At 40.1% G+C, this 25,416-nt stretch overlaps 1 protein-coding gene across 5 annotated transcripts; it reads left to right on the top strand.

Annotated features, from left to right (window-relative positions):
- The first annotated feature begins 2,820 nt into the window (after positions 1-2,820).
- On the top strand, positions 2,821-25,416 carry INO80C (INO80 complex subunit C). 5 transcript variants are annotated; one of them, XM_075585999.1, is made up of 6 exons: positions 2,821-2,906; positions 4,164-4,327; positions 6,540-6,650; positions 11,783-11,894; positions 15,414-15,481; positions 25,059-25,416. In XM_075585999.1, the coding sequence occupies exons 3-6, from the start codon at positions 6,558-6,560 to the stop codon at positions 25,188-25,190; spliced, it is 405 nt and encodes a 134-aa protein (XP_075442114.1). In that variant the 5' UTR covers positions 2,821-2,906; positions 4,164-4,327; positions 6,540-6,557; the 3' UTR covers positions 25,191-25,416. The 5 variants fall into 5 exon arrangements, with proteins under 5 accessions (XP_075442114.1, XP_075442113.1, XP_075442115.1 ...); XM_075585998.1 differs by lacking the exon at positions 4,164-4,327; XM_075586000.1 differs by lacking the exon at positions 4,164-4,327 and having other exon boundaries at positions 2,858-2,898.

The raw sequence follows: 25,416 nt of genomic DNA, 5'->3' as shown, positions 1-25,416 counted from the left end.
CAGCGCAGTCTCTTGGCAACTCTGCCCAATGCAGTCTCAGCTCTGGTCTCAAACTTCAGATGGTCCCTGAACCTTCACTACGGGTCAAGGGCCCCCGCAGCAGTCCTAGCTCTTCCTTGATCCTCTTGCAGGACCAGGGGTATAGGTTATCACTCACTTCCTCGAAGGGAAGTTAACCTGGGCCTGCTATTGCACGGCAGCCTAGGTGTGATACATTGTCTCTCTCAATGGTAGAGACCAACTAACAATTTGGAGATGCAATCCCCTTGAGTAAAGTAAGCGGAAGCTACCAGGTCTGAACCTAGGATTGGGTAGAACACACACCTGACCCCACCTCCTCCCCTGTCACTTAAGAGTACTGCCAGAGTGGGGAAAACCCATGATTAGTCCTGGCACTGTCTGTTCTTGCCAGGACTTGCATGCCAGTGAGGGCAGAATGGTAGCCACACCCAGCCATGGGTACATAAGAGACATTAAGTAGGGAGAGGAAAAAAATCATTGGGATTAGATTCTCTGAACATAGGAGACATATTACGAAAGGAGATCGTAAACATGCAGTATCACAGCTTTTTCTAGTAGTTCATCATAAGGATACAGTGGTTTTTTAAAATACTGTACTGTAGGGCGTGGAGTATTTGTAAGGAAAAGAAGAGGAGATATTAGTGTACAGCTGTACATGTACATGTTTCTCCCCACATAGTACATCTTCTATTTAAGCCCTGTTAAGATCCAGGCATTATCAGGTTAATCTGTGGGCCCTTGCCCCCCAACCCCCCTTCCTGCTTCCCCAGAAAGTGAAGGAAGGTGGTGCCTCATGGCCTGTGAACAGCCCCTTGTAGGTGGGTACAGTGCATGAGCCACCCCTTCCAGAAGTTTCTTAGGGGGAGTAGGCTAGAGAGGAGTCTGCCTCTGCACCTCAGGTTGTGAGGAGGTGGATGGAGTTCCTCTGAGCGCCTCCTAGAGTAAGGAGGGGAGTGTGTCCCTCTCTGATCCCTGGCTAGGGTGAAGGAGGGGGAGGTGATGGTGGGAGCTGAGTCTTCCCCATGGCGGGGTAAGCTTGCTCACTTGGGCTGGCTAGCCTAAGACCAATTGGAGCAGAGAAGTGGAGAGACAAAGCACCGTCCAGAAGTCCTGGGATGTATGCAGAAGATTATGCTGCTGAAGATGCTGTGTGATGCCCTGAAAAAAGCTGCTTGTTCACCCAGACCTCTGCCTAGTTGTCAGTTACCGGGCAGGAGGGAGACATATACAGTGATGGGAACTGATACTGTATCTCCCATCCTGGGATCCTATCACGGCTGGAGGCGCTGTACCAAGAGTGAGTAAGAAATATGTCCCTAAAGTCTGTCCCTTTGCCCATACCACCGCACAGCTCAGCTTCTCCTGACACCACAGGTAGGTTTCAGCATCACACAGAAGCAGTAACTATTGTAGTTCACAGAGGAGGTGGGAAACAGGGTTACATTAGGATACACAAGTTGAAAACTTTCAGTGCTGGAAGACATTAATGTAAATGGATGCAATGTGTCTTTAGGTGCCAGAAAGTGTTTTATGACAGCAGTGCTCAGTAAATATGTGGCCTACAGTACATCCCTTGATTGAGTTAGCAGTATTTATTTAATCTATTCACTTACCTACACCCCAAACAGATTTTACATTAATCTTTATTATTTTCCTGTTTATTTGTGAATATGCTTTTATTATTGTAATTCTTCTTACCATGCATATATTAATTCTTTTGTGGTTGTTATGCGTTTATATGGGATTTATGATCATGTTTATGCATTATCTTTTTGGAGGCCAACCAGCTCCTATTCAAATGATGTATAGAAAATAATCATTTGAATTCCAACTACAGTCTATTCTTAATGTAAAGTAGCATGCACTTGGTGAGAGGAGGAGAAAAGGGTAGAGAGGGGGGAAAAGAAAGGGAGAGGGAGAGAGGGGGGGAAGGGAGAGAGAGGGGGGGAAGGGAGAGAGAGAGGGGGAGAGAGGGAAAGAGAGGGGGGAGAGAGGGAAAGAAAGAGAGAGGGAAAGAGAGAGGGAAATAGAGAGGGAAATAGAGAGGGAAATAGAGAGGGAAAGAGAGAGGGAAAGCGAGAGGAGGGGAGAAAGGGAAAGCGAGAGGGGGGGAGAAAGGGAAAGCGAGAGGGGGGGAGAAAGGGAAAGCGAGAGGGGGGGAGAAAGGGAAAGCGAGAGGGGGGGAGAAAGGGAAAGCGAGAGGGGGGGAGAAAGGGAAAGCGAGAGGGGGGGAGAAAGGGAAAGCGAGAGGGGGGAGAAAGGGAAAGCGAGAGGGGGGAGAAAGGGAAAGAGAGAGGGGGAGAGAAAGGGAAAGAGAGAGAGGGGGGGAGAGCTGGAGGGGGGGAGAGCTGGAGGGGGGGAGAGATAGAGGGGGGGGGGAGAGATGGGGAGAAAGGGGAAGAGAGAGATGGGGAGAAAGGGGAAGAGAGAGATGGGGAGAAAGGGGAAGAGAGGGGGGGGAAGGGAAAGAGATAGGGGGAGAGAGATGGGGGAGAAAGGGGAAGAGAGAGGGGGGAGAAAGGGGAAGAGAGAGGGGGGAGAAAGGGAAAGAGAGAGGGGGGAGAAAGGGAAAGAGAGAGGGGGGAAGGGAAAGAGAGAGGGGGAGAAAGGGAAAGAGAGAGGGGGGGAGAAAGGGAAAGGGAAAGAGAGAGGGGGGGAGAAAGGGAAAGAGAGAGGGGGGAGAAGGGAGAGAGCGGGGGGCGGGAGGGAGAGATAGTGAGGGAGCGCCAGAGAGGGCGAGGAGACTGCTAAATGTCTGTGGAATGCATTCAGTTATTGGTCCCTCTGGCTTTCCGTAGTCATTGGGGTAGTCACATGATCAGGCTGGTGATAGAGGAAGCTTCCCACAGAGCAGCAGCCTGAGATCTGCTTCTTCCTGTCAGTCTGTGAGTGCGGCTTCCTTCCCTTTAATCAGTGATTGGGGGTTTAATCTGTTTTATAGACAAGATCACTACATGCATTAATAATTGAGAGCTTATATGTTGTTGTTCTTATAAATGTTACAATTGTAACTTCAGGAGCTAGATTGCAAACACTGAAAACAAATGTTAGCAAATAATAATAAGAGCAGGATATGCTTAGTGTGCAAGATACTAACATTAGATGAGTTATATTATACTGTATGTTTCTGGGGTGAAGTGCTGCTTTAAACATGTATCGTGATTGGGGAATCCCAGTCTATTGTCACTGGGGAGGGGGGGTGACACGCACGCACGCTTATTTATTAAACAACATCTTTGGATTATTGAATGAAAAATATGGCAAGGAAAGTAAAATAATTATTGGGTCTTGAAAAAGTTAAATATCCACTATTGCCAATTATATTATCCCCTCGAAACCGAAGGTAAACGGCAGAATGAAAGCCACTGAACTCATATTTTTTTTTTTTAGCATCTTGGTGAGCGGGGTAGTACTGTAACTTCATTAACAACAACATACTTGCTCATGGTTTGTGATTTTGGACTCAGATATGTTTGATCATTGCTTTTTAACCTTTTGGGTGCGGGAGGGGATGCAGCACTCAGTTTAACACCACAGGAGGGCAGAATGCGATCTCCCCTAGAAAACAAGGTAAGGGTAAGCAAAGTCTGTAACATAATGGCTGTCATAGAGAACTCAAAAGGTTAAAGCAGCAGGATCAGACGTCCTAAATGTAAATTAATGCAGCACATGACTAAATGGAAGAACTGTAGAATATATATATATATATATATATATATCACACACACACACGTGTGTGTATATATACACATACATGTACATGTACCAGTAGCTGCTCCTCATTTCTTGCAAGGCGACTCTGCGTCACATGGCAACGCCATGACAATGGAATAGAGATGAGGAGAAGGTAAGAGGCATTATACTGTATATAAAAATGTATTTTTTTTTTTTTAAACCAAAAAAAAAGGATATACTGTAGATATAGTGAAGTGGCCGTTTTCAACTGAAAATCCCAATTGCAGTTTATAGGGATGTGTGAACGGTTGCTTCAGCGCACATAGTATTGCCCCCTAAGTGTGGTGCTGCAAGCACAGCTCTAATTGTAGCACCTAATATACTGTATGAGGCCTTGCTATGTGTTTTCAGTGCAGTTTATATTTAGTAAGGTCCCTTTTTTTTTCTTTTTTTTCTTGGATCATGAGAACTGAAGCGTAAACCGTTGCCTTTTCTGAGCTGTGATGTTTACTTTGGCAAAAACAACTTGAGAAGTGTTTAGCATGCAAGCCAAAAGTACAGATTATACTCTGGGAGGGGTGTCAAACAGTCGCTGGTACTGGCCAGGCAATCGGATTAATGGAAAGGAAAGGTCAGTGGCTTGGATCTCATGGGTCTAAATTGAACTTTATTAAAGCAACATTTCTTTCCTCCACCAAAGGGAACCAAGTACTTTATTAAATACCTAATGGTGTAATAAATCCTGATGTTTACATGTCGTTGGGCCATCCTTTCCCCCCCTACCCACCCTCATGGCTTAGAGGATAAAACAAGTGGTTTTAAAGATGACGTTCAACCACCACTAAGATATGACTAAACTTGGCTAGCGCTAAGCAGGGCTGGCTGCAGGTTTGGATGATGATTGGGGTATTTGGAAGTTTGCACACAGTTTGAAAGAGACAAAGTGACACTGTTATCCTCAGTACTTTCCTTTATCGGTCCAAGGGAAGGTTCAGCCTACTTAAAAGAAAGAAAAGGTTTGTCCATTTAACCCATATGCTGACAGCAAGAGAAGAAACTGCTGGATAAATTAGCCAATGCTCAGAGCATTCATTTGCATATACATAAATAATGCCGCTTTCAATTAGAAAAGTATGTACTGTATACAATTGGTAAGTCCTGTGATCCTCAGAGAATCTGCACAAGTGCTTGACAGGCCATGAAACGAGAAAAGAGAAAACAAACACAAATCATAGCGTACAACTGCTGGGTAACTCAGTCTACCACTATACAACATACAACAATAAGACTCCTAGTGAACAGACTAAAAATAAAATTTATTATAAAATGAACTCTGAATTAAAAGACAGCATTGGAGCAGTAGAGGGCAGCTAGTCATCCGGAGATGGTAAAATCAAAACCCTACTTACGACAAGTAGTAGTAGTAAGTAGGGTTTTGATTTTACCATCTCCGGATGACTAGCTGCCCTCTACTGCTCCAATGCTGTCTTTTAATTCAGAGTTCATTTTATAATAAATTTTAGTCTTATTGTTGTATGTTGTATAGTGGTAGACTGAGTTACCCAGCAGTTGTACGCTATGATTTGTGTTTGTTTTCTCTTTTCTCGTTTCATGACCTGTCAAGCACTTGTGCAGATTCTCTGAGGATCACAGGACTTACCAATTAAACATTTGGCGCCAGGTTTTTTCTTTTTTTCATGTTGTATTCTGTTTGTACTAGGCAGCCTACCTTTATTTAAAGGATATTTTTCACTGTTGTATCTCTAAGAAGGTGTTTATACTTTAGCGCTATATTCACAGTTCTTTTTTTTCCCGATGTACTGTATACAGTGCTTTATTTAACTTTCTGTTTAGATTTTCACTCAGTCATTAAACGTGATGCAAAATATCACACCTAATCTATCGGTAACGGCCATTGGATTGAATAGCGGTCGCTGCCAGATCGGGTGCAATATACCACGCGTTTCAGCATTGAAGTCAGTGGGAGTTATCGTAGCAATGGGTGCGGTAACCAGCCCCGGCATTTGATGAATGTGCCCGATTGTGGGATAAAGTGTGACCGTGTAAAGAAAATCAAAGGGCGTTTCCATGCCGTAGTGCCTGATCGGCACTATCGCACGTTCATGAATAACCCCCACTATGTGTGAACCGCGGTCATTTTTAGTGACCATGATGTCTGTCTGATTGTAACTGGATGGAGATGCCTGAATATTGTGTGACATCCCAGCATTATCTTCAGGCACTTTACTGCTTGCAAAGTGATGTTGTGGGCCTGTCTGGCAGCGAAAGAGTTACGTCCTTATGTTTGCGGTCTTCACCAAAGCTCAGTGACAGACAGCCACTTCACTCCAATGGCTTCACACACCTATTCACAAGCACACAGAATCACACATCAAATTATCAGTCACATAAAACACATTGTCACGCAATGAAACAGTTGTTCACACTGCACACAACATTACAAGCAGACACTCATTAACGAATACTGTCACAATCAGTTACTTATTCACACAAACAGATCAGACACATTTTAAAAATGCACATGATCACACGCTAGCAGTTGATGTATCACAGGAGGTTTGAAATAGCATTCCTTTGTTTTATTTACAAAAGTCCAGCTTCACTTGATGTTTAGAGAAAATAAAATATGAATCTCAATAAGGCTGTCTGCATTTTGGAGACATATAACCAGACACCATCAGCAGCTTGTTTATAATCGCACAACCACTCGCAATCAACCACTTTAGCGGTGGTTATTCATTAAACTGTGATAGTGCCCCAAGTAGTCTACCGTCTTCAAAGCTGTTCAAATAACCTAGTATTTTCTTGCATTTACTTTTCAGAACGCTGCTGAGGAAACAATGAGTGAAAATAAAGCTCTGACCACTGACCCCACAACCACCCAGACAGAGGGAACTGTCAGACCATTGCCGTTTAAACAACCAAACTTCCTTGTAAGTTCCAACTTGCTCTCGATAATTCTTTGCTTAAGAATAGAGGAATCCAACTCCTCTCGCCAGGTGACATACATTCATTCACAATTAAATCACTCTACTCTTTCCTAAATCTGTCTCCGCGTCTCCCCTGCTGAAATCACTCTCCTGGCTTCCTATCAAATCCCGAATCACACATGCAATTCTCCTCCTCACTTTTAAAGCTTTACACTCTTCTGCCCCTACTTGCTGTACATCTCATCCATAATTTCTCGCTATGCACCATCGCGATTCTTGCGTTCTTCTCAAGGATGTCTTCTCTCTACCCCCTTCATATCTAAAGCCCTCTCCCGCCTTAAACATTTCTCACCGACTGCCCCACACCTCTGGAATGCCCTTCCCCTCGATACCCGACTAGCACCCACTCTATCCACCTTTAAGACCCACCTTAAGACACACTTGCTTAAAGAAGTATATGAGTAGCACCGTAGATATTACTAGACACATGATACATAAAGCTTGGCCCCTTGCCAAATGCCCTCCAAATGCACTTACCAAAATGCCCTCCTACTGTTTCTGTACGTTCCTCCTACAAACCAATTAGATTGTAAGCTCCTCGGAGCAGGGACTCCTCTTCCTAAATATTACATTTGTCTGAAGCCCATATTCCCATGATCTGTTATTTATATTTATTTATTATTTATATGATTACCACGTGTATTACTACTGTGAAGCGCTATGTACATTAATGGCACTATACAAATAAAGACATACAATACACGCAAAATAGTGAGCCTTAGGTACACGCAGCATTTTGGAGCCAGGCCACTTTGGCAGTAATGCTTTTGTAACTGTGCTGACACTAGGCACTCATTGCGCAACTTCTCTTTTAGCCTTTTCACTGACAGAGTGGCCTCTGTAGCATATTCCTTTGCTGGTCCCCCAGCCAGGTTAGGGGTTCGATTTAGAAGTTCTTTGTGTAAGAGGATTAACTGTTCATTACCAGGGAGTCTCCAGTGCACTACTGCACATTACTTTGCTGGATTGTTAGCGAAAGGGTTAACCTCAGCAGATGTTGACACATCCTTCACATTCGATCACTGGCAGAAATTGGGAATGATGACGAATGTGGTTTTCAAGATACAACTACAAATTAGGCTGATTGCAGAAAATACAGAAATCGGTGTACTTGTGTTGTCTTGTTTTCAGCGTATAGCCTAGCATTTCTGGCATTACCAAAGTTTTGGCCGACTGCAAAATGATGCTGGTTGTTTGCACTAATATTGCAGCCTGTCACCTTACACACTTGATAAGGTATAAGAGGAGAATGAATAGAAAGCAACACCGCTGTGATCAACAGTTATTTTTGAACATCCCAGAAGAAAATGATTAGGACTCTTCGTATTCACAGCTGCTGATCCCAGTTTCATTTCAAAATCCATTCATTCACCAAAGTGCTACTGTGGGGAGGCTCTCTCCTTATGGTGATTTCTACAGGCCAATAGCCAAGAGAAGAGACGTCACACACAAGCAACATGACATACAGTAACAATGGGTTTTTGTTTTAGGGCTACTTTGACCTACCTTCTTTACGGGGAAGCTTATGGGTGTTAGAAACATATATAATTGCTCAGTAATCTATGCATAAAGGGCCGCAAATAAATGTTTGGCAGATAAGTAGTCTCCATTTCCTATACTTTCTCTTGTTGTCAACATACAGTATGAGAGCACTTTTGTGGGGACTTTGTGCAGTGCTCATGGGAGTCGTTTACAAGGCATATTGTTATGAGTGGAGATGTGTAAATGTGTCAATTCAATTATTTTTGAGGACATTTCCCCCCCCACACCCCCCAGATGTTCTAACACTTTAACATTTCCCCCCAGAAGGTTACTTTTTTGGCACTTTTTATAATATTTGAATACAAAATAAACCAAAGAAAAAACAGGCTTTTTTTTTTTTAAACACCAACGAATTCACGCATATTAAAAAATGTAATAAAATGCTGTTTTAGAGGCAAACTCAAAGATTGGTTAAACATTCGCCATTCTCTAATAATGGGGTGTATCAAGGTATGCGTCTATAATCCATGCTGCTTCCATCTCTTTTGTGTGATAGTTTAGTCCATTTAAGTTTGAAGTGACGTTAACTGCTTTGCTTAGAGATCAGCAAAAATTGTGCTGGATAATTAACCCAATTAGCAACTTTTATAAATCTGACACAGGCATAATCTCATTTAAAATAAATTGCTTGCACCGCATCATAGCGCAAACATCGTCAGCATGATACATTATTATGTAAAATTATAAAACGGCACATTCATTTTCCAAAGTGAAACATGCTTTGCTGAACATTGTACTTCTTTACTGCAGCATAGGTAAAAACAATTGAGTAACACAATGAATCAGTCAGCCATCACACACATGGCATTTAAGACTGAAGAAATTGGTATGTTTTATTGCTGACATGCATTGTGTTTCAAACAAATCTGGTCAATAAAAGCTGTTTTTTAGAGGAACATGTGTATACATCTTAATGAAATACAACATGAAGTATGATAATTATCTTGGGGACTGCTGCACCTTGCCAGATGTAAGAACATTTTAGTTATAAATTGAATGCGCTTCATGGACATACTATCAGTTTGAAATATTGTTCACATTACTGGGCTTCTAATGGGAAGCATGATAAATGAGCAGAGAGATTTTCTTTTCTCCCATGCTCAGTAAAAAGCTTCTGGGGTCGCAACACATGAGGGGGTCACAAGTGTTGATGGTTACTGCATGCACCATTGAAGTTGAGAACTATGTTTGACAATATCTCTGTTTTATTGCCACTGAATAATTTTTTTTCCTGTGTTTCTTTCAGTCCCACATTCTATTGAAAGATTTTTGAAGTATCTTTGTCATGCCAGTAGTTGTTTACCAGTCAATACTTTAAAAAAGAAAAATAAATTTAAGCTCTTAAGTAAAAAAAAATGAACAAAAGTGCACCAGATAATAAGTGATGGTGACAAATATAGCAATAATTTGTGAATTAACGTTCTACATATAAAGTGTATAAAATACAATTGTGATTGATTGAAAATATAACACAAAGTGACTACCAGTGTATATAACAAGAAAATATTAGACCTGTGTTTTAGAATAAATGAGATGCTGCTGTTGGTTTACTCAGGGTGGCTCAACATCCTGTAAAGCTAGTACAAAAAAGAAAAGAAACAGCGCAAAAATCTCATAGTGAAGTATGTCATTGATAATAGATGTAGTATGCATACTATATCTATTATCAATGACATACTTCACTATGAGATTTTTGCGCTCTTTTTTTTTATTCTTTCTAGTATAAAGGATATATTCGGTTATTCAAATATTTTTTTTTTCTTAGTTGTGTTCTGTTAAATGTGTAGTGTCCTGTCAATCAGATACATAGCTTTATTACTTCCATGATGTTGTTTGCCATATAGGCCAAATAACACATACGCAAAAAATCCCACATTGCTTACATGTTCTGTATATTCCCTTTACCTGCCTTCATCATGGCTCAAAACTCTCTCTATCCATCACTTTCATGGTAGAATATTTTTTTTTATATAGTGTGGACAGGGTTCTGAACATAGAATTTCCCAGCCCCATAGAGCTTACAATCTAATTTTAGTTTAATGGGCCAGAGGGAGTGCAAGTGACTAGCCCAAGTCACAGGGAGAGTTGACACTGAGGCTTGATGCAAGTTAATCTGTTTCAATGGCAGTGTTTTTACCAGTAAACCACTCCTGCAGCCCATGAATAAATGTGGACTAAGTTATTCCCTAATGCCTTCACACACTTCTATCATGTTTACAACAAGGGATACACAGAACAAACACAGCTATTGCAATGGTTTTATGCTCTGGCGTTATGATGGAATATGCTATGGTATTCTGTGTTATCACTGCCATTGAATACAATGCCATATTTAGCATAAACAGTAGGTAAAATAAAGTGTGCGATATCTGTAGTTTGATACAGTTTGTGCGCGTTGTGATCTATGGCAAGTCCGTTAATGTCCATTTCTCTCGGGCACCAACATAGATTGAGCGTGCCTAGTGACAATGCCTAATATATTCTACATTTAACAGCATAATAGATATAATTTGTTAAAATTATGTCAAGGAAAAATTAGTGGACTAATTCAAAAGTGATACAGATTTAGAACAATGACCCTGCACACCTTGAAATCATCGCACTAAAATGTGATGTCAGATTCTGCAACTGTCAACGGTTTTCCCACTCATTTTTTATCACATTTTGCGAGGTCTGAGGTGGCATAACCATTTTTTGACTAACAGTGAGCATTATATTATCAAGTTTCTTCCAAGTGACAGTCAAGGAGAAAAATAAAATGCAGTGCATTAGTGCACACCTTTCTTTGCCTTGATACAAGACCCTAATGTTTCCTCTAGCTATGTACAGCAAGGCCCCGCTTTTCGGTGGTACCGAGAAGGGGGCCGCATGCGCAGAACGGGCTGTTACGATGTAGTGCATGCGCAGAACGGACCGGTCCGGGGTCGCGCATGCGCAGAATGAGGTGTTTTGATGATGATGCGCATGCGTAGAGAGGCACATTAATGGTCTGCGCTTGCGCTCATAACAAAAATCGCCGGTTCCGCATTACGACAATTTTTCGCTTTGCGGCGGGTCCTTAGAACGGAACCCGCCGCATGACTTGGGCCCTGCTGTACATATACGTCGCAGTTTGTTTCCTTTATAAGAAACCTGGCACTAGTTGACACCTTCCTGTGTGTTCTGGAGTAGCGCCACTTAGTAAATAGGGCTCGTTATCCTCCTCTGCAAGGTAACTCTAACCCCATCATTATTTTTTTTGTGCTCAGTTTGTAGAGGCTTGCTTTTGTGGACGCATGTAACAATCTCTCAATTTTCACGTTTGACTTTCTAGCCTTGTTCTGAAATAGTCAGCACTGCAGAAAAAGCTCCGGTGTGACAAAAAAAAGGTCAACTTCAGTGATAAAAACATTCCCTTTTCCAAATAGTTAGAGAAACACAATGGCATGACCCCCTGTAATATGAGCAGTAATAATAATAATCATCAACCTTTCACAGTGCACAGTATTAAGCATAATTGATTTTGTAACACTTTATTTATTTTTCCTCTCCAGCATTCAGGGATCGGAGGAGCAGCAGCTGGCAAGAAGAACAGGACCTGGAAGAACCTGAAACAAATTCTTGCTTTAGAAAGGGCATTGCCATGGCAACTAAATGATCCGAGCTGTAAGCTGCTTAGTTGCTTTGCATGCATTTATAAATTAATAAAATCCACACAAATAACTTATTATAAAGCAATCCTGACTTACAGAACATTCTATGCTGTTAGACTTGCTAAATTAGCCAAGGTTCTGGGTGTTTTAATTTGTTGAGCGCCCTGGAAAGATCAGCTGAGGACAGACAAAAACAAGTCTGCACTATTATATTTATGACCGCTTTTCCTGAAAATACAAAGGATTACTTAATGGCTATTTTGTTTGCATGGTTTAGATTGATGTTATCGTACTATAGGCAAGCTGTTCTTGGTTTCTGCACCAAAAGCTGCATTCTCCAATATTTTGCAACATGGCTAATATTATGCCAGCTAGTCTTTTGAAATGTATTCTTTTCAGGTCTGCTGGATAAGGAAAAAATCTTTTTATAAGTGTATGTTTGTCAAGCAGATTTTAGGCCAGCATTCCATATCTGAGAACTTCTCTAAATATGACAGCAGAAATCTGGTCTGTAAAATTGAAATGTTGTACAAGGTGGTTTTGACAACTGTATGCATTCATTTCATACTATTACATTTGAAACAGCCAGTTTCACGTGCAACGATATATATATATATATATATATATATGTATATGTATGTATGTATGTATATATATATATATATATATATTTATATATATATATATATATATATATATGTATATACTTTTCTCAGAACGCAATTGGTCTGGTATTTACCTCCTGTGTCAATCCATCCCACCTCCATCGTCTTTTTGGACCTCTGTCTTAGGGTTGATCTGGGCGGCATTATTCAGGCTGATGTACGCATCAAGGAGTTGGCTACCCAAGGCTGGCTAAGTAATATTCCATTAGCCAGTTTGGTAGACTTAGACGGAACTGTTTCACAGATTTGGATTTTGTTGCACAGTGCAACTTTATGAAGACAAAGTTTCTTGAGAAGGGTTTCCGGGAAGCACTAGTAGATGAATCTTTCCAGAGGGCCACTTGTCTTGACAGAATTGAGTTATTAAAAAATTCTAGAGAGAAACATCACTTACGAGCCTCTAAGAAAAGAACATTCTCTCAAGACAAGACTGTCTTTTCAACGCAATATAGTCCGTCTCATAGGTTAGTTAAAGCTATCCTCAATAAACACTGGCCCGTATTGACTCATGACCCTATTCTGAAGGATCATTTGGATCCAAAGCCATCTATTATATATAGAAAGGCTCAAAGTCGTAAAACTCTTTTGGCCCCCTCTAAATTACGTTCAAATGTACCATCCCTGCATGGCTCAAGGCCAATAGGCAACTTCAAATGCAATAGAGGAAGATGTATAACATGTTCCTTGATTGATACAAGTAAGAAATTCAAATCATATTCCAATGGTGAAACCTTTCTAGTTAAGGGTTTCATTAATTGTCAGACTACATTTGTAGTATACCTCATCACATGTGTCTACGGCCTACAATATGTAGGTCGCACCACTAGACCACTTTCAACTCCGGTTTTTGGAGCATAGGAGAAATATATTGCATGGGGTTACCAATCATTACTTATCCAAGCATTTTCTCCTGTGCCACAATAAAATACCGTTGATCTTAAAGTGATGGGCCTTGAGCATATACCCAATTCGGTTCTTGCGGGAGAAAGGGGTGCAGGTGCTATCACGTAGAGAGACCTGGATCTTTAAGCTTAATAGCTTGGCTCCAGGAGGTCTCAACGAAAACTTGGACATTAGTACCATTGTCTAGTGTCCATCTTTTCTTGTTCTGTGGGTCTGCTTTTGTCTTGTTCAACTTCTGATAAACAATATATATTTTTCAAAAAATAATATTTTTTAATTATTATTGGATTCATTGTTTTGAATAGTTTATTTCAATTAAAAAATATATTTTTTAATTAGTATTATAATAATATTATTGTTATTATTGTTAATAATTATGTATTTTTACCACTGATTATATTTGTATACGGAGGATCAATTTGCAGGTTGCTATGTGTGTATGTTTGCATATGTACATGTGTGTAATGTGTACACGTGTATACTGTATGTGCATGCATGCACCATGGAATTGATCTGTTTGTTTTTGTCTGTCCATTATTACATCCATGGACATATGCAGTTATTTATGTGTACAATTGATATATTGAAAGTTGTTTTTTGTATTTGAAATCACAAATTGTGTTATCATTTGATTCCATTGTTCCTATTGGGTTTGTAAAAATGTTTTTTTTTTTTTATCTTTTGGACGTATGTCCTGAGTTGTATTAGCCACATCTGCTATTAATATCATGTTAATTGGCCACTAGGTTATCCTATCAAGGTTCACTAAGCACTATATAAGTATGCTACTTTTGAAACCACATCCCTGATGAAGTCAGCACCTGGTCTGACGAAAAGCTTAGGGTTGTTGTCACTCTAATCACCCATCAGCTGTGCGAGGATCCCTTGCGTACCTGCTGTGGGACGGGAGACTAAGACAGAGATCACAAGAAGTTTTAAAGTTACATTATTGCACAGCTTGTAACATGGAGTGCTGAGCTGAAGCTGGGAGGTTAGTGCTCGTGGAATCATCTGTATCACCTAAGGCTGTGTGGAGTCCTGGTGTAGTTAAAGTACACTGGTGGACTGGGGTTTGGCTGCGTGATCTTTCCTTCCCCTCCCCCCCTGCCCCCTCCTTCCACCCTTCCCCCTCTCTATCGGGGCAGCACCACTTGCAGCAATTTTCTAGGAGTTGTATCTGATCGGCACAATTGCGGTCTCCCTGTGGTGAGAGACATAGCCGACGGACATCCTAATATCATCAAGGAAAAGTGGTTAAGGGTGAGATATACATTGAGCACTGTGCATTTACCCAGCTTCACCAGAACTTTAAAATACCAATGTGTATACTCCTTTGGACTTTATATGTGATCTATTGTCAGAGTTATCTCCTATCTGTCTTCCTTATACAGAGCTAGTCCCCCAACCATATTGTGTTGCAAACTACAAGCAAGGATATCCTCCTTTACTTATCAGCTGTTTGTGGTGGTTTCATTTTCATGTTTGTAAGCACTATTTAATAATGTGTTTTATGTTATACGTTTATCCGATATATAGATTATTCTGCTAGGGGTGTTTATTAATTGTTTTAATAAATTGTCATATTTTTTTATTCATTTGGACCCTTGCGCACATTTTGTTTAAATATGTATATGTATGTTTATATTTTAATGAGTGGTGTTAAGATTACATTTATGCCATCATTTTCTTCCAAGCGTATAAAAGGAATTACTGCTTTCTCAACTTATCTTATATTAAACATATAGTACAAGTACAAACCTGGAATGTCATTTTTTTGCTGATATGGTTAAAAAGAAAAATCAAAAAAGCTTGGTTTGCAATTTTATAATACTTATTTTAAACCTTTTATCTAATGGAGTTATTTTGGGAGAACATATCATTTTGACAGTCTGCAAAACTACATATAAGCTGCTTTCAGCAACAAAAACCTAACCTGCATGTTCATTTTTTAAATCATATTACAGATTTCAATATTGATGCGCCTCCTTCATGCAAACCAGCAAAGAAATACTCTGACATTTCAGGACTACCCGTAAGTACATATTGTTTTGTAACTATCACACATGTTGGCAGAAATAGTGACCTCCGCAGTATTTCAGTTGTTGACCAGCTTACTCATAACCAAATAGTCTGTTTTTCCAGGGTTACACTTTTCGACTATGTAACACACTAGCTGAACAATATTTGATATTGAATATTGATTATTAGAATTTAGGACACTGTTGTAATCATATTTACCATTCTATTTCAGAATATTCATGACATAGCAGTATTGTGCTCCAAGAATATATACAAGATAGTTAATTTAAGTTTCAAAAAGAAGTCCACCAATATAGTGATAATTACTAAAGTGAGATGAGTCCTCTTCACTTGCATACTATATGATAACGCAGCACTGCTTTAAATTAGTCGAGGACATGTATAAATTTGTTACACAACTTTTAAGCACCATGGGATCCTTTATCTTGCCATTTCAAAACTTTGGCTCAAAGGATTGCCCAGCTTTTTCTCTTCCTGCAGCTTATTCACAGAACATCAAAGTAGATACATGAAATTGATGTTACCACTTACAATTACTGTTTCTTAAAAATTAATTAAAAAAAAAAAAAGATTTTAAAATGACCTTCCTAGTGTTTCAATTCATTTAGTTCCTTCCTTAAGTGCTGGCATTGTGGCCCACTTTGTTAAGCAGTGCTGTTCCATAAAACTCCTTCCGGTACAGTGAATGGCTATAATGTGACAGGTTTATGTCAGGTGCTTATTGAAAAGCACCCTCTTCCCCCCCAAAAGGGAATTGAAGCAGGAGTTCTCTGGAGCCGAATCCCGTTAATTTCCGCTTCGGGGACCTTTGCTTCCAGAGATACTTACCTCTGAAGTAGGTGCCGGTAGCTGCTCGGCTAACATGAATCACGTAATGGCCACTTTTAAAAGCTCCCGTTCCTTGCGGGCCAAGCTGTGACATCACCCGGTGTCACCCATGTGATGAGGGGACCTTTAAATAAATTGCACTTGTTTAGCCTTTTTAACTAGCAGCTAGATAAATAATTGATAATTGTTATTGATAATAAATTGCACTTGTTTAGCCTTTTTAACTAGCAGCTAGATAAATAATTGTTGAACTGGCAGCAGAGGAAATACAATATTAACCCTTCATTTAACTCTAATCCTAACTTTTACCCATGCTGTCGAAGTCCTAATTATCTTGTAGAAAATCATTGCCGATTAAGGGAGAAGGAGGAAGCTATAGAGCCAGCTGCCAGCTAAATAGACATTTTAGATAACAGAAAACGGATGATATTTGTACAAAGGAAACTGTATTAAAACTTGATACAATATTTTAAACAAAATCAAAGACCATAGGTTCACCTCTTGAAAGCTGCAAATTGCCCACTGGGGTTTGATGCCTTTTTGTTCATTCATAATTGCTACTGTATATTACACATAGTGGCCTGCTGGGTCTTACTGACCGAGACAGCTCACACCTTCTTTTGGCTTCCAATATCTCATTACTGATTAAGAAGATGGCATATTCAAGAAGCACATCAAAAGAAACATTTTCTATTATGCAGTAAGAACTGTAGATCATTTTAAAATATATATTTATTTATTTTTACAACTGCTTGTACAATACTAGCAACTCTTGAACTCTGTTATGTCAGCTCAACTTTCATCTATTTGCACTGACTTTAATTGGCACTGGCGAAATTAACCAGTATCTGTTTGTCAGTAGAGATACAAAAGTCTATTAGGGAATAAATAAAATGTTAAGCTATAGATCATTATTATCTAGATCTCTCCAGTCTATAGCCAGGATATACTGCACCGACACACTTTATTCGAGCAAATACCCAGTATGTACCTGGCAGATACCTGGAATGCGCCGCTCCTCACCTCTGACCAGCCCCGTTGCGTTTGCCTTCCCAGCCTGGGTTCATGCCTGACTGACGGGCGGCTGATCTGTTAAATGATAATGATTAGGATTTAATAGGCTGCAATGCTTCGCGTGTCTACCAGATGGCATAAATTCATGAATTGTAATGCAGTGTATATATATATATATATATATATACTGTGCAGTATTGCAGCCAGCGGGAATAAAATGCTTCAATCCCTGCCTGGAAAATACCTCAATGCACTCGGGCAGAAAACAGTCACAAACCTCAATACACCCGAGTATACGCGAATTCGTGGGACTAGCCGAGCTCGAATAAAGTGTGTCGCCAGTGTACAGGTGCGACCCGTTATAACGCGAATCGGTTATAACGCTTATTTATTTTTTTTGCACACTGCACACACTGCCCACTGCACACACTGCTCACTGCACACACTCACTGCACACACTGCACACACTGCTCACTGCACACACTGCTCACTGCACACACTGCTCACTGCACACACTGCACACACTGCACACTGCACACACTGCGCACTGCACACATCACACACTTTCACTGCACACACAGCTCACTGCACACACTGCACATACTGCTCACTGCACACACTGCTCACAGCGCTCACTGCACATACTGCTCACTGCACACACTGCTCACAGCGCTCACTGCACACACTGCTCACTGCACACACTGCTCACTGCACACACTGCTCACAGCACACACTCTCACTGCACACACTGCTCACTGCACACACTCTCACTGCACACACTCTCACTGCACACACTCTTACTGCACACACTCTTACTGCACACACTGCACACACTCCCTGCACACACTGCTCACACTGCTCACTGCACACACTGCTCACTGCACACACTGCTCACTGCACACACTGCTCACTGCACACACTGCTCACTGCACACACTGCTCACTGCACACACTGCTCACTGCACACACTGCTCACTGCACACACTGCTCACTGCACACACTGCTCACTGCACACACTGCTCACTGCACACACTGCTCACTGCACACACTGCTCACTGCACTCACTGCTCACTGCACTCACTGCTCACTGCACTCACTGCTCACACTCTCACTGCACACACTGCTTACGGCACACACTGCTCACTCTACACAGACGGGGGGGGTCGGAACAGAGGAAAGGCCGTGACCAGCACCACCACCCGCCCCCCCCCCTCCTCCCGCGCAGGCAGCGGGAGCGCCGGGGACAGCGGTGGGGAGAAGAAACCCCCCCGCTACCACCTCCATGCAGGCAGCGGGAGCACCGGGCACGTGGGGGGTTCAGAGGTAAGCGGGGAACTGAGGGACATCCCCGCTCTCATCTCCTGCCCCGCGGGCTGTCACGCGGTGACAGGGGGAAGCGGGGACCGGAGGGACATCCCCGCTCCAATCTCCTGCCCCGCGGGCTGTCACGCGGTGACAGGGGGAAGCGGGGACCGGAGGGACATCCCCGCTCCCATCTCCTGCCCCGCGGGGTGAAAGGTGCTGCGGGGGGGTGGATGATGACGGCGGCCATTTTTTTTTTGCGCGACCCCGTTACTAACGCGTGGTCTCGGGGTGGACCCCGAGGACCGCGTTATAACGGGGTTTACCTGTGTATATATATATATATCTATATCCCTGGCTTAAAAAGGGAAAGGTGCAATGTTGTTGTTTTTTTTATTTTTTTATCCTCAATGTGTCCTTGCTATGCTATTATCATCATTTGCAAATTACAGCTCAGCCCCGTTATAGCGCGATCCGCTACAAGAGAGCACATGGTTGAGAGAGATCTAGATGCCGGTTAAAGGTGAAATTTTAACGCGATTCCGGTTATAACACGGTCTGATTCTGTGGCCCCCAAGGCCGCGTTATAACGGTGTTCAGCTGTATATTTAATGCAGTGAATGTTTTTATAGTTTTTTTTGTTTTCTTTACTCAAACTTGACTGAAGTGTATTCTAAATGAACCAATCGACGTATTTCTGACACTTTTGGTTCTGATTCTGCACGCTGCCTACAGTTTGATACAGATTAAAATAAAAAATATTTTATTATAAAACTAAAACCAAGCAACATTTAATTAAAACTGAACCAAATTGATTGCAATTTTGCCTATTGCTCGTTGTCACAAAGTAGTGCAAAGAGTTTCTAATAAAGTCATTATTTTAAAAATACTTTTCCAGGTTTGCCATCCATAAGTTCAACATTTTACTTAACTATCAATCTCAAGAAAGGCATCACATCTTCAATAGTTGTTTAGTTTAGCGAATATTGTTTTGCAAGAAAAGTAAAACTAATTGCAGCCATTTCACATGGCAAATGGCATGGCCTCTTTGCTTTTCTCATTAACCAGGTGAGATAATGACATGCATCTTCCCACTTTTTTTGGCTTGCAGTGCTGCTTTTTGCCTAATGCATTTTATTTACCCTTTTCTTATTCTGATGAGGCTATGCTATTCTTTCACGACCGCAATTTTCCTTTGTAAGGAATAAGTTCCTCTTTTAGCATACCAAATGCCAGCACATTACTTTGCAGGTCTTCTGTCTGATTTATTAAAATCTGAAATGAAAGACTGTTGGAGTTATTTAAGCTTCAGAATAAGTAAAATATTATTTATGTGAGCATCAAAAGATGGGTTCTAAACCCTTATGACTTCAGATAAACAAACATAGAGGAAGATCAAAATGTTGTGAAGTTATGGTGTAAATCCATTTGAAGGCTGTATATATCCTGTTTGTACTGCACAGACATTTTAATGAGAAGTAAATATGATTTATTTCAAATCTGACACTAAAATACATATCCTTTGGGAATGAACCTGTCTCTTCAAGTTATAGCCAAGGGCATTTTATTTCTTAGATTTGCCATTTTGTAATTATATGAGCATTTAGCTAATGTATCCGTAACTTCACTGTGCTAAATGCAGTATGCAACTGTTTTTGAATCCATAGCCGTCATAATTTGATAAGAAAATTAGTCATGTTGAGAATCATTAAGATGTTATTGCTATACACATCTTACCATTTTATATGCCTGTGTGCATATGCATGTATATTTGTGCAATAGCATTGAACAATTTCTTCTGCTAACGATTTTTCTGAGCTAGTGGATGTAAAATTGAATTTATGTATACATTAAATATATCATCAAAATCTATACTTATAGTAAATATGACATCAATCCCGCGGCTGTTCTAATTATCTGAAAGTTTCCTGGTTCAGCTAATGCAAGTGAAACTCTAAACACTGACCATCACATGTGAAAAACAAATTAAACAACTGTACATCTCTCATAAATAACTAGTTCTACATAATTGTAATATACCTTGATAGACCGCTGTTACTCATCCACACTGAACTCTGGGATATTACTCTTCTCACCATCTTGCATCATCACTTAAGATTTATCTTGGTATATCAACCTCAACCAGAGCATAATAGTGGCAAACTGTGCTTGAATAAGAACCATAGTGCTTTTGTTTCTATGCCAAGGGGACAGATAAGAAAGTTTCATAAATACTCGAAGAATTGTTATTATTTTTACTGGTTTTCTCCTACTATAAAAACACAACAGTGCTACACTAAAGGAGCAATCGGTTTGGAAGTTATTGCACCTCAAACTTGGTCCATGCAAAATTACTGCAGTCCGGATGCACCTAGTGGCCATAAGAGATAATACCTTTTTCTTAAAAAAAATTATTCCAAGCTATAGTACTATATGGGAACGCACCTTGGTTCAAATGTATTTGCAATATAAATGCCTTTGAGATATCATTTACAAAATCAGGATTTTTTTCAATGCACAAAAACAATTTACTTGGCTTGAAAATAAAACTGAAAGCCGTGAGGTTTGGGTATTAAGGGCCAAAATAAAATGCCATTTGGTGAGTTTGTAACCTTATGAACATGTGTTTATTGTTAACTAAGTTTTGGCTAAATGCTGACTGATATTTACTGGCCCAGGTGTTTTGGTTTAAGTTGTTCTTCCTTTACTATTTTTGTAATTTGATTTTATTTACCTAGAGGGGGTTTGTTAGTTTTGAATTTTGGGAAAGTGTTGAATTGGATGAAAACATTCAATTCAGCAAAGTTATGATGATGTGGTTAATTATTACTAAAGATAATTAAAACCTGGTGAGTGATTGCCAATCATCAACAGCAAGCGACACTGTCCTGTTTTATGAAATGGTGTTATCCCAGCTGAAACTGACTGTTTATTATAGAGAAGACACCAGTAGTCAAACTGGTCAGATGTTGCTTAAATTAAATCATCTCTGCTCACTTAAATCATAAAATCTAATAAACTGAATGTTTTATTCAACTTTGGGGTTGGCCTCAAAGTGACTGGAAGGGGGCTATGGGTGTTCAAGAAGATATAGTGGCACTTGTGCTGGTATATTCAACCATACTATGAAAGCTTGAATAACATACCTGGCTAAAGTGGGAAAAGTACTTGCCAATATCCAAATGAAGCTGGCATAGCAAGTAAGGCCTCAATCCCTAAATATGGAATACACTAAAAAGCAACAGCCTTCATTCTCAGGAGGCTGGATTGTCCCTGCGCTTGACAGCGTTATGGATGAAGGCAGAGGGTGTTAATACTCCCTGGATCATAAACAAAAGTTGTAATTCAAACCGCAATTTGGCTTCCTACAAATTTCACTAGGAAAAAAACTGAATAAGAAATATCAAATGAGACAAAGCATTTACTGAGGAGGAGACAAAAAATGAAGCAAGAACAAGAATTGAATATGTAGACCTGTATAAAATGGCCCACAAACATATAATTGAAGACGTAAGCTTTTTACTGTATTATGGTGAGGAAGACTATTGAAGAGAATTAAAGCTTAAAGAATCTAAAGCAGCGATTTATGATTGGGAAGAAGCAAATCATTGCACTCAAACAAGATGATGGATCAATAATAAAAGGGAGTTGAGGACTTCTACATGAAATTGTACATGGACACATGTCAGGACATAATACAGAAGAGGAAGAGCGAGAAGAAACCACCAATAATGTACCATGCATCCTTCCAGAAGAAGTGGGAAAGGCAATGAAATCTGTGATTAATGGGAAGGTTCCTAAGGAAAATAGAATTACAACTGAAATCTTGAAAAGCTGGGGAAGAAGTAGTGAAAATCCTTGCAAAACCCATGCTTTAACAGAAATTCCTGAATAAAGGAGAAATACCATACAGTAGTTCTCTCTTCCACAAGAAATGAGACAAAGAATACCTCAAGAACCACAGACCAATCTGTCTACTTCCAATCACTTTCAATATTGTGGATCATGTCCAAGTCATACAAGAAGGGATTTCCTGAAGTAATGAATATGATGTACCACTCTTTAGGATTCGTAGATTACGAAAAAGCATTTGATTCAGTCTACACCTCCAGTGGTTTTGAAATGCATTAAGAAGACAGTGTTAATTAAACATTTATTGATATTATAAGGAACATTTACAAGAATGCCACATTAACCATTAAATTACATGAAGATATAAGCAAGGGAGTGCGACTGGTAGACACCATGTAACCAAAGATTTTCATAGCAACACTTGAATTATTGTTCAATACGTTTAATTGGGTGTAAAAACAAAAGGAATTAAATCAACGATGAATACTTGAGATACCTACTATTTGCAGATAACATTTTTGCACAAGTCCAGAAGACCACCAGCAACAAATCTCGCCAAAGCAAGTAAGAACGTGGGCCTCCATATGAATCTCTGCAAGACGAAAGTGATGTTCAACAAATGTGTCAACTCTACAACGTTCAAAATAAATGGTGTAAAAGTTGAAGACTATATCTACAGTACCTTGGTGGGCAAGTAACAATGGATGAGAATATTTTGAATTAAATCCAATAGAAGAATGAAGATGGGATGGAACACATTTGAAATAAACAAGACAATCTTTCAAGGGAACCTTCCACTGTGCCTCGGGGAAAGTTTCTGACCAGTTTATTCTGCCTATGCCCACGTATGGATGTGAAACTAGGACCCCAAATGCAAAAGATAATTCAGAAGCTTCAGACAACTCGAAGTATGGACATATGTATGCTGGATATTACCCAAAGAGAGACACACAAAAAGAATAAATGGGTTTGAAACCAAACAAAAGTCTTGACAGCACACGGGTGAAGAAATTAAAATGGTAGTGAGCTGGACATATTGCTAGAAGTAATGACAATCATTGAACAAAGATTGTACTCGACTGAATTCCAAGAGAGATTAAGAGACAAAGACAACAACCAAAAGTAAGATGGGAGGATGAAATCATAACATTTGTTGGATGGAAAGGAAGAAGAGATGCTTGCAACCGCAGTACCTGGAAGATCATTGGGGTAGCCTGCATCCAGCAGTCACTCGATAAGGGCTGAAGGTGTTTATATATACAGTTGTTTATATTGTGGTTGTAGCTGAGTAAACCCTCTCCTTCCCATCCTCTCTTTTCCCTTGCTACCAAAAAATGTAATTGAAACTTCAAGACTGTTCTGTCTAACCTTAGAAATCAGTACACAAAATCTTGTTACAGCTTAACACGTTATAGCGCGGTCCTCGGGGGCCGCCCGCAACCACCGCGTTATAAACGGGGTCGCGGAAAAAAATGGCCGCCGAAAAAATTATTATTATTTATTTATTTTTTTTTTTAAATTTATGTGGTGGTACCGTGTCTGCTGGAGGGGGAAAGCTGAGAACTCTCCCAGAGTTCCCAGACCCCGTGGGGCAGCGGCAACAGCACACAGCACTTACCCGGCATCTGGCAGCTCTTCTCCCTGTCTCTGCTTCCTGCTTCTGCTTCCGTCTTGCAAGAGCAAGCTCCCTTAAAGAGACTGTGTGTGTGTGTATTTGACTGTGTGAGACTGTGTGCTGTGAGTGTGTGCAGTGTGCTGTGAGTGTGTGCAGTGTGCTGTGAGTGTGTGCAGTGTGCTGTGAGGGTGTGCAGTGTGCTGTGAGTATGTGCTATGAGTATGTGCAGTGTGCAGTGTGCAGTGTGCTGTGAGTGTGCAATGAGTGTGTGCAAATTTTCGCACTATAACGGGGTTGAGCTGTACCTGCAGTAACTATTTTTTTTAGATAGCGTAGAGAATGGTGCTACTGCTGGTGGTTTCTACTTTTTGTGTGTTTAATATTTCTGACAGTGAACATTATGTATTGTCTAATATTTGTGTTGCTGAGTTTAACAATGTGATATATTGTACACCAATTTATTTAAACATTTTTTTTTTTTTTTTACATATTTTGTGATTTTTTTTTTTTATTTGTTAAACATTTCAGTGTCGCTTATCAAAGATCCAGTTTTGCAAAACTGAGTCAAACTAAGTCACATGTGGGAACATTAAACAATTTAAGGAAATCCCATCACGTTTAATAAAAAAAATTGTTTCTTAAATGTGGTGCAACAGTATCTCTGTTTTCTGGCTGCAAATCTTTGGTAAATAGTCTTCACATCATTAAGATTAATCATTGCTGATCTATAGAAAGTTTAAAGCAATAAAACAAAAGTTTTTCATTGTATTTGTATCACAAGTTAGTTTTCCTTTGTCATGGGATGGAAACTTATTTTTCCTTTACTATTTAACACAATTTTATAAACTCCTGGGTGCAAAACTGTTGTGATGGTTCAACAAGCAATCTCATTAACAGGTTTTTTTTTTTTTTTCATTGCTAAATCTGATTTTTTTTTTGTTTGTTTGTTTGTTTTGTAGGCAAATTATACTGACCCTCAAAGCAAGCTAAGATTCAGCACAATTGAGGAGTTCAACTATATCAGGATGCTCCCCACTGATGTTGTTACTGGATATCTGACCCTAAGGAAAGCAACAAGCATAGTACAATAGTAAACCATGGCCTCCAGTGCTACAGAAGAGTTCAGTTCCTTTCATAAGAATTAGATTAAACTCTCCTCGGGCATAGGAAAGCTGCTTCACAGCATATTGAATAAGGGTCTACAGTATGTGAGGAAACGCAGCATCTATGGAACAATAACTAGCTGGAATAAACACCTACTCAACTGTTATCACAACAAGGATTATTTATGTGTAAATAAATATGGTCTATTTTCTA

The sequence above is a fragment of the Ascaphus truei genome, chromosome 2 (genome assembly GCF_040206685.1).
Source record: "Ascaphus truei isolate aAscTru1 chromosome 2, aAscTru1.hap1, whole genome shotgun sequence".
In the NCBI taxonomy this organism is placed as follows: domain Eukaryota; kingdom Metazoa; phylum Chordata; class Amphibia; order Anura; family Ascaphidae; genus Ascaphus; species Ascaphus truei.
This window is presented reverse-complemented; position numbering and strand designations above follow the sequence as displayed.